The sequence below is a fragment of the Camponotus floridanus genome, unplaced genomic scaffold, assembly GCF_003227725.1.
Source record: "Camponotus floridanus strain SB8 unplaced genomic scaffold, Cflo_v7.5 scaffold16, whole genome shotgun sequence".
Taxonomy (NCBI): Eukaryota; Metazoa; Arthropoda; class Insecta; order Hymenoptera; family Formicidae; genus Camponotus; species Camponotus floridanus.
This window is the reverse complement of record NW_020229281.1, coordinates 1,349,183-1,362,811: the sequence shown is the minus strand read 5'-3', so window position 1 is coordinate 1,362,811 and position 13,629 is coordinate 1,349,183. Positions and strand designations below refer to the sequence as shown.

The window sequence follows — 13,629 nt, the reverse complement described above, 5'->3', positions numbered from 1 at the left end:
ATGTATAATATTCAAACGAAAAGTGTAATAAAAACTATGTTTTAATTTTTACTAATTAAACTTAATAAATCAAAGACGCTACATCTCTGTCATCTATTACATGTGGATAATTGAACGTTTTAAAGTGCATCCTACTAATATCAGTCAACACTTTATCTCAATAATCGATAATAAAATTATTTTTTCGTAATTGAATTAAGAAGCTTAAAATATAACTTGATGCTTAATGTAAAGAAACAGTTAAGTATTAATAGTGAGTTATTGCTAAAAAATGTTTTTGTAATAATTTATTGTTTACAAATAATATATGATATATATATATTAATAATTTAATAGTTTTTGCTTAATTTTTTATTTTTTACTAGTATTGCTTAATTTTTTATTTTTTATTTTTTACTAGTATAATTATGTAAATATATGAATATAAATTTGCTGTACATTATATACGTATATGCCTGTAAATTACATAATAAGCAAATTGCAGACTATTAATCTGCAAATAATTTATGAAATAGAACATATGTCATGATCTTTAAATTCATCTTGTCGATAAAAATGAATTTGAATCATACTAATAGTCGATAATGTCAGTGGCAGTCAATAATGTTAGTAGCAATCGGCAATGTAGCATACTTGTCAAAAAAGATTATCCAACGTGTCTCGCAGTCAAACACGCGCATGCGCATCGCATGCGTCATATTTGTAATTAATCATGCGTATATTCGCGAGATCGTAAATTTGTTTAATTGGCCGATTTATATTATAGATACGGGCAAATTATTAATGAGTGACGCATATGTAAAACAAACACAAGATCTGTAATAGATGGTTGTTCAATTATTACTTGTATTTGTGCATTTCTTCTTCAATGCGCACGCTTAATATGTACTCAAATGCGAGCAACATATGTTGAAACGCATGTTCGGCGAGCGAAATAACGTAAGTAATTTTAGCGATATTTTACCCACATAAAAAAGAATTGTAATAATATATTTTATATATACACAAATTCATCATACGATATAATCGAAGAAAGTGTGAGGCTCGATACATCTATCGACGATAACAAGCGCGGGAATCGGCCTTTCCGATGACCAGGCTTCAACGCGATCCAGGATGACGATCAGCGCGAGGGCTTCTATGGGTTCTTGCTCTTAGACCGATCGTTATATTTACGATTACTGGGTATTCGGCGGCGATAAGGGATACACTCTTCCTCGTAATCAGCATCCATCATCGACGATCGTAGAAACGAGCGTTTTCGACGAGATCGTCGCGGCTATACCTACCAGCAACCCGAGTATGTCCCTGGTGAGCTACGTCCTTGTTTAGATGAAATTATTCAAATGGAGAAGCCGCACGTTGTCTATACAATTACCGTGTGAATACCGTACATATGTACGTACCTATGATCGGTTCTCCGGAGAAATTTAAAAAGACATGTCCCAGATGCGTCAACAATACAATTATTGCCGCAAGAAATGATATAAGCTGTTTATGTAGAGTAATAAATTTTTGTGATCTGATAAAAGAGATACTTGTATTACGATAATTCTATAGTGTGTAATTTTGGGCTAGTCTTGTGTGGAAAATATTCTAATATTTATTCACTTGCGCAATTCTTGTATTGAAAATATTTATTCAATATGGAATAAAAATTCTTGATGGCATATATGAACGGTGAGGTTATTTTTAAGCTGTGACGAGATTAAAAGAGCAAATGCAGTTGCGAAATCATGGCAAAAACGATTTATCTTCATATTTTTCGTCTCAACATTGAATTAATATATATGAATCAATCTTTTCATATTCTCTATCATATGTTTGAGTATATTTTAATAGGTACTTTGCACTAAGATCTTAGTGAATTTTAATTTAATATAATTTGAATAAAGTTAACTCTTTTAGCATATTTAATTTGTGTTTGTAATTTTTGATAAAATTATAATTTCTTTAAACTGAATGATTAAATCATACTTAATTTATTTCTGAATAGATTTAAAAAAATGATAATACAATCGGATTAATGATTTCCAAGAAGGATCGAAAAACATGAAGTTTTTCCAAAAATTTTGCTTATATGTTAAACATGTTTGAAGCATTTAGACGAATTCAAAATCATTTTACAGCTTAAAATGTGTTTCAAAAAATATATTTATTTTTCTCTTAAAAAAATAAAAATTTTTTAATCATTTTTAAGCGCACACATTCTCTTGCACACTTTGTGTCTTAACTACAGTAATATATTCGTTTGTCGCTAAAATGTACACGTAACGAAGAATATTCGTGTGGGTTGCGACAGAGACGGATTAATCTAGATCTGAAGTAGAAAATTACGGGAATTGCAAAAATTATCACTGAGACGTTCGTTACGTCAGCCTTAAAACTAATTAGTTGACCATTTATTCTCAAACGGTTTTACCGACTTTTATCAGTATATAAAGTTTCTTCTTTAACTGGTAATACTGAATCGAATCGATCTCAATTCTACTTTTGCACATTTAATATCATTATTCTCTTTTTTCTTTTTTCAGTTGCTCAGCGTATCAGCTCATACTTTGTCGTCGATGAGCTACGCTCATCACTCATCTTGTCGTTGATAGGACAACAATCCTCTAGAAATCGTTTAAAAAACACCGAAAACTCTAGGTATATATAAGATTAACGCGACTGCAAATTATTTACATTAAAGTTATTGTACTTGAATGCTTGTACGCAGTATCATATTAATCTTCTTGTAATTTTTCAGAGACAGTGGCGCTGATTCAGCTCGAGATGATCTCTCAAATTTAGGCCATAACGAGGGTATCGCGGTCGACGAAACCCGCAGTCACACCGACTAACGATACGTAAGATGAGGATACGTACTTGAATGTAATTGAACATACAGCTTATCAGTCACGATTGCTTCCTATTTACTGTACTTCATAATCAAAATAACATTGTCCATTGATTCATGGAAAAATAGCCATGTTACGATGAGATAAACTGAGCAATCCTCAAAAATGAGTCTTCTTCTGCTAATTGAAATACTGCAAAATACTGCTGAAATACTGTTTCAACGGAATGAAAAGATTTAAAATATGCGTAAAAGTCAATTGTATGTTTGTTACATATTTGAATTTAAGACGGTTTTGGTAATTGATCTAGTCGTGAAGCGAGTTCGGCCAATTCGATGACGGTTTCGTTGATCCTTTTCTCGTAGACCGAATCTTGCTTCATGAACGATGAGACAAATTTCATTCTATCTCCAAAATAGAATTCGGTATAAGACCCTGAATCGTCCATGATTTGTGTGCCAATATTGTCTTTCATCAGAACCAGAGGCAAAATGATCAGCGCGGTAATAACGGCGCCCAAACGTTGCTCCTCCATGCCCTCGACTACTTCTGACCAGGCGGGTTTTCGAGGCGACTCATGCTCGTCCAAGATCTTACATAACGTTTCGTAATAGTACTGCAACATCGCGCTTTCCTGCGCTTTACGGAAATTTCGATCCGTACACAGATACAGAAACTGTGCAACGTCATGTGCTAGAGGACAGTATCTCACTGTTTGATAATCTACTAGCAAGCAATTGGGTGGCATGTCATTATTGAACATAAGATTGTTGCCCCAGAGATCCCCGTGACTGACTACGTTCGTCTTCGCGCATGACGGCTTCGTAATGTCATATATCCACTCGCAAGCTGCGCGTATCAAATGAGGATCGTATCTATGATTTTCGGCTATGGATACGATCACGTTGAAACCTATTTCCAACCACTCTCGCGTGTGCTCGTTACGAGCGAAGTTTGTCTCTATGAAAGCGTCAGGATGCAATTGATTGAAGGGTACATCGAGGCGAGTCTCCGCCAACAAAGAAGCAGCATGCAGCCGCGCGATAGATCTTAAACCCGCGCGCACCAACGTCTCGTCGAAGAGTTTATTTCGTGTCGAATAACCCTTGCGGCCCAAGTCTTCGAAGACCATGAAATTGTCCGTCACCTTGTAACATGTTGGAGCCCATGGCTTTCCGTGATATCCCTCGCAGAGGAGCGGCATTATGGTACCGTGAAATTTGAACTCGTGCTCGAAGACGCGCTTCTTTAACACGTACTCGGTATGTTCGGGCACTTCGTAGGGTATAGTCTTGAGAAAGAGCGAGAAAGCGACAATTTCTCCTTTTTTCGCCGAAGTTGTTACGTCGAGACGATAATGAGAACCAAGATATCCGAGTTTGTCATCGGAATATGATCGAATGACATATTCCATCATAGTAATGTCGTCGTTCAATACGCGTTTCGTTATTTCTTTCACTTCTTCGAACGAGAGCAATTTGTAAATGTTATTATTACTATTGACAACGTCAGTAATAGTCTTTGTTTCAAGACACGATTTTATTTCTACGGTATTAGACATTCTTCTGTGAACTATCGCCGTCGAATAAAAGTGAACTATGAAGAAATAACTATGCAATCGAATAGAAATAACTGAAATTGAGAAAATTCTTCGTCTTTATACTCCTCGTATATTTGTCGACAATTTATCAGTTTATTAACTGACTTAACTTGTCCCACATGTGCAACACGGTGGTATATTTCCATCAAAGAAGTATTTTCTGATAAAAGTTTTTGCACATATATACACATATGTATAGTACGATAATGCAGCAAAGCTACAAATCTCTGAGAGGGTCATGCAAAAGTCATTTATTTTATTATATATTTTTAATTGTAATAGAGATAGATTAATCATTAGTATTTTTTAAATTTTATCACAATGAACAAATAGTTAATACGTATCTCAAGGTGACTGAGAATATTCCCAGCAAATATCAACTAACAGTTATATAAGTGTTAGTTGCAATTTCTTACTCAACAATATAACTGTTAACATGTAAATTATATAACAGTTATATTATTGAGTGGAAAATTGCAACTAACATTTATATAACTGTTACTTGGTGTTGTTTGCTGGATTGGCTTCCGTGAAAGGTTTTCAATGGAAAATGAAAAAGATACTTATCCACTTGTTAATATTAATTCAGATAACAGAATACAAATGTATATAAAATACAATTTCGCGTAGTTTTATAGAGTGTCATATTTTCACAATAATACTTTTAAGGAGATGTTAAAGAAGGGTGAGATCTTTTTATAGCCATACTAAATCTTGCGTTGTCAAGGCATTACTCCGATAAAAAATCGTTGATGAAATGTCAACAGGAAAACTTGTCATAGAGTTTGATCAAAATTTCCATACATTTCTTGTGCTATTGAAATCATACAAGCATATAAAAAAGCATATAAAAAAAGACATGTCCCAGATGCATCAATAATACAGTTATTGCCGCAAGAAATGAAATAAGCTGTTTATGAAGAGTAATAAATTTTTGTGATCTGATAAAAGAGATACTTGTATTACGATAATTCTATAGTGTGTAATTTTGGACTAGTCTTGTGTGGAAAATATTCTATTCTAATATTTATTCACTTGCGCAATTTTTGTATTGAAAATATTTATTCAATATGGAATAAAACTTTTTGATAGCATATATGAACAGTGATGTGTTATTTTTAAGTGACAAGATTAAAAGAGCAAATGCAGTTGCGAAATCATGGCAAAAACTACTTATCTTCATATTTTTCGTCTCAACATTGAATTAATATATATGAATCAATCTTTTCATATTCTCTATATGTTTGAGTATATTTTAATCGGTACTTTGCACTAAGATCTTAGTGAATTTTAATTTAATATAATTTGAATAAAGTCAACCCTTTTAGCAAATTTAATTTGTGTTTGTAATTTTTGATAAAATTATAATTTTTTAAACTGAATGATTAAATCATACTTAATTTATTTCTGAATAGATTTAAAAAAATGATAATACAATCGGATTAGTGGTTTCCAAGAAGGATCGAAAAACATGAAGTTTTTCCAAAAATTTTGCTTATATGTTAAACATGTTTAAAGCATTTAGACGAAATCAAAATCATTTTACAGCTTAAAATGTGTTTCAAAAAATATATTTATTTTTCTCTTAAAAAAATAATTTTTTAATCATTTTTAAGCGCACTCATTCTCTTGCACACTTTGTGTCTTAACTACAGTAATATATTCGTTTGTCGCTAAAATGTACACGTAACGAAGAATATTCGTGTGGGTTGCGACAGAGACGGATTAATCTAGATCTGAAGTAGAAAATTACGGGAATTGCACAAATTATCACTGAGACGTTCGTTGCGTCAGCCTTAAAACTAATTAGTTGATCATTTACTCTCGAACGGTTTTACCTTTTGTCAGTATATAAAGCTTCTTCTTTAACTGGTAAAATCCTGAATCGAATCGATCTCAATTCTACTTTTGCACATTTAATATCATTATTCTCTTTTTTCTTTTTTCAGTTGCTCAGCGTATCAGCTCATACTTTGTCGCCGATGAGCTACGCTCATCACTCATCTTGTCGTTGACAGGACAACAATCCTACAGAAATTGTTTAAAAAACACCGAAAACTCTAGGTATATATAAGATTAACGCGACTGCAATTACTTACATTAAAGTTATCGTACTTGAATGCTTGTACGCAGCATCATATTAACCTTCTTGTAATTTTTCAGAGACAGCGCTGATTCAGCTCGAGATGATCTCTCAAATTTAGACGATAAAGAGGATATCGCGGTCGACGAAATCCGCAGTCACACCGACCAACGAAACATAAGATGAGGATACGGAATTGAACGTATAGCTTATTAGTCACGATTGCTCCTTCCTATTTACTGTACTTCATAATCAAAATAACATTGTCCATTGATTCATGGAAAAATTGCGGGAAAATGTTACAATGAGATAAACTGAGCAATCCTCAAAAATGAGTCAACAAATGAGTCTTCTTCTATTAATTGAAATACTGCAAAATACTGCTGAAATACTGTTTCAACGGAATGAAAAGATTTAAAATATGTGTAAGAGTCAATTGTATGTTTGTTACCTATTTGAATTTAAGACGGTTTTGGTAATTGATCTAGTCGTGAAGCGAGTTCGGCCAATTCGATGACGGTTTCGTTAATCCTTCTCTCGTAGACCGAATCTTGCTTCATGACTGACGAGACAAATTTCATTCTATCTCCAAAAGAGAATTCGGTATAAGACGCCGAATTGCCCAAGATTTGTGCGCCGATATTCTCTTCTATCAGAACCGTAGGGAAAATGATCACTGCGGTAATAATAGCGCCCAAACGTTGCTCCTCCATGCCCTCGACTACTTCTGACCAGGCGGGTTTTCGAGGCGACTCGTGCTCGTCCAAGATCTTACATAACGTTTCGTAATAGTACTGCAACATCGCGCTTTCCCGAGCTTTACGGAAATTTCGATCCGTACACAGATACAGAAACTGTGCAATGTCATGTGCTAGAGGACAGTATCTCACTAGTTGATAATCTACTAACAAGCAATTGGGTGGCATGTCATTATTGAACATAATATTGTTGCCCCAGAGATCCCCGTGACTGACTACGTTCGTCTTCGTGCATGACAGGTTTACAATGTCATATATCCGCTCGCAAGCTGCGCGTACCAAATGAGGATCGTATCCATGATTTTCGGCTATGGATACGGCCACGTTGAAACCTATTTCCAACCACTTTCGCCTGTTCTCGTCACGAGCGTAGCATATCTCTGTAAAAGCATCAGGATGCAATTGATTGAAGGGTACATCGAGGCGAGTCTCCGCCAACAAAGAAGCAGCGTGCAGCCGCGCGATAGTACTTAAACCCGCGCGCACCAACGTCTCGTCGAAGAGCTTGTTTCGCGTCGAATAATCTTGACAACCCAAGTCTTCGAAGACCATGAAATTGTCCGTCATCTTGTAACATGTTGGAGCCCATGGCTTCCCGTGATATCCCTCGCGGAGCAGCGGCATTATAATACCGTGAAATTGGATCTCACGTTCGAAGACACGCGTCTTTATCACGTACTCGGCTTGTTCGGGCACTTCGTAGGGTATAGTCTTGAGAAAGAGCGAGAAATCGACAATTTCTCCTTTTTTCGCCGAAGTTGTTACGTCGAGACGATAATGAGAACCAAGATACCCGAGTTTGCCATCGGAATATGATTGAATGACATATTCCATCATAGTAACGTCGTCGTTCAATACACGTTTCGTTATTTCTTTCACTTCTTCGAACGAGAGCAATTTGTAAATGTCATTATTACTATTGACGACGTCAATAACAGTCTTTGTTTCAAGACACGATTTTATTTCTACGGTATTAGACATTCTTCTTCTGTAAACTATTGCCGTCGAATAAAAGTGAATTATTGTAAGGCGTAAGCCTTACCTTCCGCCGCCATTGGCATTCCCCTAGCTTCCTCCCTGGTATCAAGGCTATATCGATGTGGCGTTAGAGTCGACGGTGCAGATGACGTGCGGCCTGTGATTGGCTGAGTGATGTGCAGCCTGTGATTGGCTGAGAGAGCGCGTGATCGAGATACGAGAGGTTTTGAAGAAATAACTATGCAATCGAATAGAAATAACTGGAATTGAGAAAAATCTTCGTCTTTATACCCCTCGTATATTTGTCGACAATTTATCAGTTTATTAACTGACTTAACTTGTCCCACATGTACAACACGGTGGTATATTTCCATCAAAGAGGTATTTTCTGATAAAAGTTTTTACACATACATATGTACAATACAATAATGCAGCAAAGCTACAAATCTCTGAGAGGATCATGCAAAAGTCATCTATTTTATTATATATTTTTAATTGTAATAGAGATAGATTAATCGTTAGTATTTTTTAAATTTTATCACAATGAACAAATAGTTAATACGTATCTCAAGGAGACTGAGAATATTAGCTTCCGTGAAAAGCTTTCAATGGAAATTAAAAAAGATACTTATCCACTTGTTAATATTAATTCAGATAACAGAATAAATATATATAAAATACAATTTCGCGTAGCTTTATAGAGTGTCATATTATCACAATAATACTTTCAAGGAGATGTTAAAGAAGAGTGAGATGTCAACTTTTTATAGCTATACAAAATCTTGCGTTGTCAATTTTTTATTAATGTAATTATGTAAATAAATGAATATAAATTCATTGCACATTATATACATATATATGCCTATAAATTGTATAATGAGCAAATTGCAGACTATTAATTTGCAATTAATTAATATTATATCTTTATATTTATCGAAAAAGTTTTTTATCGACGAAAACGAACTTGCATCATATTAACAATCGATAATGTCAATGGCAGTCAATAATATTAGTAGCAATCGGCAACGTAGCATATATGATAAAAAGATTACCCAGAGTGTCTGGCAGTCAAACACGCGCATGCGTATCGCATTAGTCATATTTATAATTAATCATGCGTATATTCGCGGGATCGTAAATTTGTTTAATTGGCCGATTTATATCATAGATACGGGCAAATTATTAATGAGTGACGCGTATGTAAAACAAATACAAGATCTGTAATAGATGGTCGTCAAATTACTTGTACTTGTGCGTTTCTTCTTCAATACACACGCTCAATATGTACTCAAGTGCGAGCAACATATGTAGAGACGCATGTTCGGCGAGCGAAATAACGTAAGTAATTTTGGCAATGTTTTACTGCCATAAAAATGAATTATAATATTTTATATGTACACAAAATTATATATAACCTTCCTGTATTCCTTTAGTTCTATAGAAAAATATAGATTCGCTTTTATATATATCGTTATACGTTCGGCAACAACAATGTTTTGCCTTGGATTAAGCTAAGAATCATATCGTCGTAATTGTATTTTCCGGCAAAATATATCGAACGTTTTATAACGCGCGATTTCTGAAAAGAACTTTGAGATATTACAAGCTTTTAATGGACTAGATGTAAGAAAATGCAAGAGAGAAAATATGGCTAGGAAAAATAAAACTTTAATGTTCCTTCCAATTTGCTTTTTCTTTCTACAACTTCTCTATTGTGTGTTCCTTCTGGTACATGTTTTCTCCCTTCTTTTCTTCATAAAGCGTAAAATGTACTGACTTTTTCTGAAAATATTCTTTCCTTATTAAGAAAAATGCGATTCAAATGATAAAATAAAGTGAGGAAAAAATATCTCAATGTAACATCGAAAACTTGCATTTAATTTAGAGATCTTTAATTGGATGAATACTGTTAAAAATTTATTAACTATTGATATCCAATAATTTCTAATAATCTCTAAATATCTAATTGATATCTAAATATCTAATATTAACGTCGCGAAAAGCTAAAGTATAATAAATTCTCGCAATAATCATTACATTTTTCTGCACAATAATTTATCGCGAGACGCTGCATTTTTCTCAGACATTTCTAGTTTTTCTAAATATCTTCTAGATATTTCTAGTTAATATTATTATAAAATCCGATTCCGAACATTTTAATAAAAATTTCATCAAACGAAATAAACGAGTCATCCGAATCGATCAGAGTACAAATTAATTGTCAAAGTTTTCGCGCGTTTTTTCCCACATAAAATTTCCCTATAGTGTTGAATCTTGCGAGGAAATTAATCGAGAGGGATTTTAGGGGAGCAGGAAGTTAAGAAGAAAGGAACAACCCTGTGGGACTGTTTTATTTGGCGATCGCGGGAGACATCGTCGTCGTCGTCGTCGTCATCGTCATCGTCGTCGCCGTCGTCGGCGGGGGGCTGTCTATTCATTGCCGCCAGTTTCTCGGCGGCGCGCGCACTTCGAGTTGACGTTTGGTTCGCGCCCGCTGGAGCAGGAGTTTAGTAGCAGCTGCGCGTCCGCGTGTTTCGCCGAACTCTTCAAGCAGGTACCGCGCTCATCTTTTCTTCTCTCGTTCATTCTGCCATCGTTCATCCGTTTGCCGCGAGTCATCGTCAAACCGGCCGCTTTTCCTCGATTTTCGCGCGCGATAACAAGGAAGCGCGACGACAGGGGGAGGGGACGCGCGCCCTCTGAACTTTTCCGCGAGGGGGACGAATCGCGCCAAAAGAGTGTCGGGCGTCGGGAAGACAGCCGGGTCGCGATAACAGCGGCTTCGAGAATACACGCGGCGCCGATCTCGAGATCACCACGTGTTCGACGACGATTATGAGTCCGGTCGCTCGTTGTATATATTATCTGTAGAAAAGCGCGGGATAATAAGACTTCTCGTGAGTGATTCGAAAATTCGATTTCCTGTACGGGTCAAGATGGAACACCGTTTAGTCGAGAGGTGATCCTTTCCTTCAAAAATAGCTTTTTCATCGAAGAACACCGTGTAGAATTTTTGCAATATTTTTATATATATTTTTTATATTTTTTTTTAATTCTAGAATCGGTGTGAAATGTTTTTGCACCGCGGTAATTTTGATTCGCGTTTGTATTATTGTTCATTATACGGTATATTTGAATAAGCGCGTTGCAATATTATTATCGCAAAGTTTCTATTTTCATTTTTAACGCTAAGCATCGCCAAGTTGGCAGCGCCGAGCCACTTGTGCCGCGAAATGCGTCAACTTCTCGTCAATTGTCACGCGACATCGTTAGCTGCGATTAACACTTGGGATTTTCATACCGGCATCGATTAACTCGCGTCGAGAAGCAAAGATGTCGAGATAAGTAAAGTGTTTCGTTGATAAAACAACCGAGCGTGTATACGCGAGATATTACGCGTTTACGAGAGACGATTCTAAAATAAACACACAAATTATCCAAACGCTTAGAGAGGTAAAGGGAGTTTGCACGAAGGTATCATCCCTCTCTTTCTCTCTCTCTTTCTCTCTCTCTCTCTTGCTCTCTCTTTCTCGAATGTCTCCCGGCAATAATTAAAGTTTCGCAAAGTGCATCGTTAGGCTCGAGTACATCTCCTCGCAAAGTTTCTATCGGATCTTGTAGAATCATCGCGCGGTGATCGGGTCGATCGATATAACCGAAGAAAGTGCGAGGCTCGATCCATCGATCGACGATCGACGACAAGCACGGGAATCGGCGAATCCCCGATGACCGGGCTCGAACGCGATCCAGGACGATGATCGGCGCGCGAGGACTTCTGCGAGCCGTCAAGCCGATCGTCATATTTACGATTACCAGGCATTCGGCGTCGAGAAGGGACACGCCCTTCCCCTCGTAATCAGCATCCGTCATCGACGATCGCAGAGACGAGCGTTTGTTCGACGAGATCGTTGCGACTGCACCTACCAGCCACCCGAGCACCACGTCCCTGGTGAGTACACGTCCTTGCTTAGATGAAATTATTCAAATGGAGAAGCCGCACGCTGTCTGTACAATTACCGTGCGAATACCGTACATAGGTGCGTACGTATGGCCGGTACTCCGGAGGGTCACTATTCGCGCGGTCTTTCTCGCGAATTGAATCCTCGACGTTTTTATCGGTTGACGCGCGCGCTAATCTCACCTGATTTCTCTCTTTTGTTTAGCTAACGAAAATAAATGGCTAATAGACGTGCTTGAGAAGGACGCATTTGTAACGCTTACGTAAGACTAATGATTCCGCTGGCTCCTCCGTGCGCTCTATGAGAGTAATAACTCCCTTAATAACTCTTTCACTCCGGGAAACTAGATAATATTTCAGGATGTTTGAGATACGTTTGTAATGTAAAGCTAGCTCGGTTTGCTAGATCCTTCTTCCTGTGCATCTCGCGTAAGAATTTAATAATTTTCTTTTCTTAAAGTTGAACTTGACGTGTAAAAGTGTAGGCAAATTTAAAAAGTGCCTTCCAAGCCAATTATTGTACTTGAAAATTATGTACCGAGATTTCAATCTCCGATAGAGAAAGAAAACATTTTTAAAGCTTTTTTCCAGTAATTTATATAATGAAGATTCCACGAGAGAAATAAAATGAAGTTTTGCTTAACTCGATCAGTTAAGAATTAATACAAGTTCTCGGTAAATTTGCATCTGTTATATAATGTGCAATGTGAGTGTATGTGTGTATGCGTGTGTAAACTGTTTTTACTAGATTTTCTTTAGAACGGAAACTCTAAAAAGCAACTGAAATCGAAATTTGATACCGATAGAATGAACTAACGTATTAACAATAATAAACTAAAGTATTAACAATCGTAATATAATCAAAATATAATATTAGGATATAATTATAGGATAATATATATGTATATCACATAATTTTTAGAACGATTTAAAGTATTTTCTCTATATTTTTACGTATTTACACGGTTCGCGAGTAATTAACGAAGTAGTGACATAATTCAATGCTTTATCCGTATAATAAATATAAAGATTAGAATACTAAAATAAATAAAATATGGAGAATCCATAATAATTTTAAATACGTAAAAGTAAAAATGAAGATTTTAAATATATATTTTCTAAAAATATTGTCAATTAAAATGGTTATCAATTTTTTCAAATTTAACGTTTCATAGAAATTATTTTCGACTCTGTAGATGATTTTATACATCCTTACTTTACTTGACGTCAATTGTTATGAAGATTAGTTATCAAGATTTTGAGCCGAAAGTTTGCATGTTTTTATATGACAAGAGTAAGCTTCCCATACGTAAACATGAGCCATGATTTAAGATATCAGTCTAATCCATTAGCGCTAAATTTAGGCTCCCTCGATTCAATACGTAACATTGTGCGATAAGAGAAGCGATTTT

General features: G+C 35.8%; 3 protein-coding genes across 9 annotated transcripts in view; 1 reads left to right on the top strand and 2 right to left on the bottom strand.

Moving 5' to 3' along the window:
- Positions 1-2,179: 2,179 nt before the first annotated feature.
- Positions 2,180-4,660, bottom strand: LOC105257334. The gene has a single exon (XM_011267893.3). It carries the CDS (start codon positions 4,399-4,401, stop codon positions 3,124-3,126), a length of 1,278 nt encoding a protein of 425 aa, XP_011266195.2. The 5' UTR covers positions 4,402-4,660; the 3' UTR covers positions 2,180-3,123.
- Positions 4,661-5,892: 1,232 nt separating this feature from the next.
- On the bottom strand, positions 5,893-8,624 carry LOC105257333. Of its 2 annotated transcripts, none has more exons than XM_025407082.1 (2): positions 6,540-8,624; positions 5,893-6,468 (listed from the first exon to the last, which is right to left on the bottom strand). In XM_025407082.1, the coding sequence occupies exon 1, from the start codon at positions 8,260-8,262 to the stop codon at positions 6,985-6,987; it is 1,278 nt and encodes a 425-aa protein (XP_025262867.1). In that variant the 5' UTR covers positions 8,263-8,624; the 3' UTR covers positions 5,893-6,468; positions 6,540-6,984. The 2 variants fall into 2 exon arrangements, with proteins under 2 accessions (XP_025262867.1, XP_025262868.1); XM_025407083.1 differs by having other exon boundaries at positions 6,021-6,176; positions 6,279-8,624.
- Positions 8,625-10,664: 2,040 nt separating this feature from the next.
- The window catches only part of LOC105251306 (calcitonin gene-related peptide type 1 receptor), a 175,859-nt gene continuing 172,894 nt past the window's right edge, over positions 10,665-13,629 (top strand). For 3 of the 6 annotated variants that reach the window (XM_025406921.1, XM_025406916.1, XM_025406920.1), the window contains exons 1-2: positions 10,665-10,813; positions 11,881-12,208. The gene's annotated coding sequence lies outside the window, so the exon portion shown is untranslated. Of the gene's footprint in view, positions 10,814-11,318; positions 12,209-13,629 lie in introns of those variants that run through there. The other 3 variants (XM_025406919.1, XM_025406918.1, XM_025406917.1) reach the window with 3 other exon arrangements.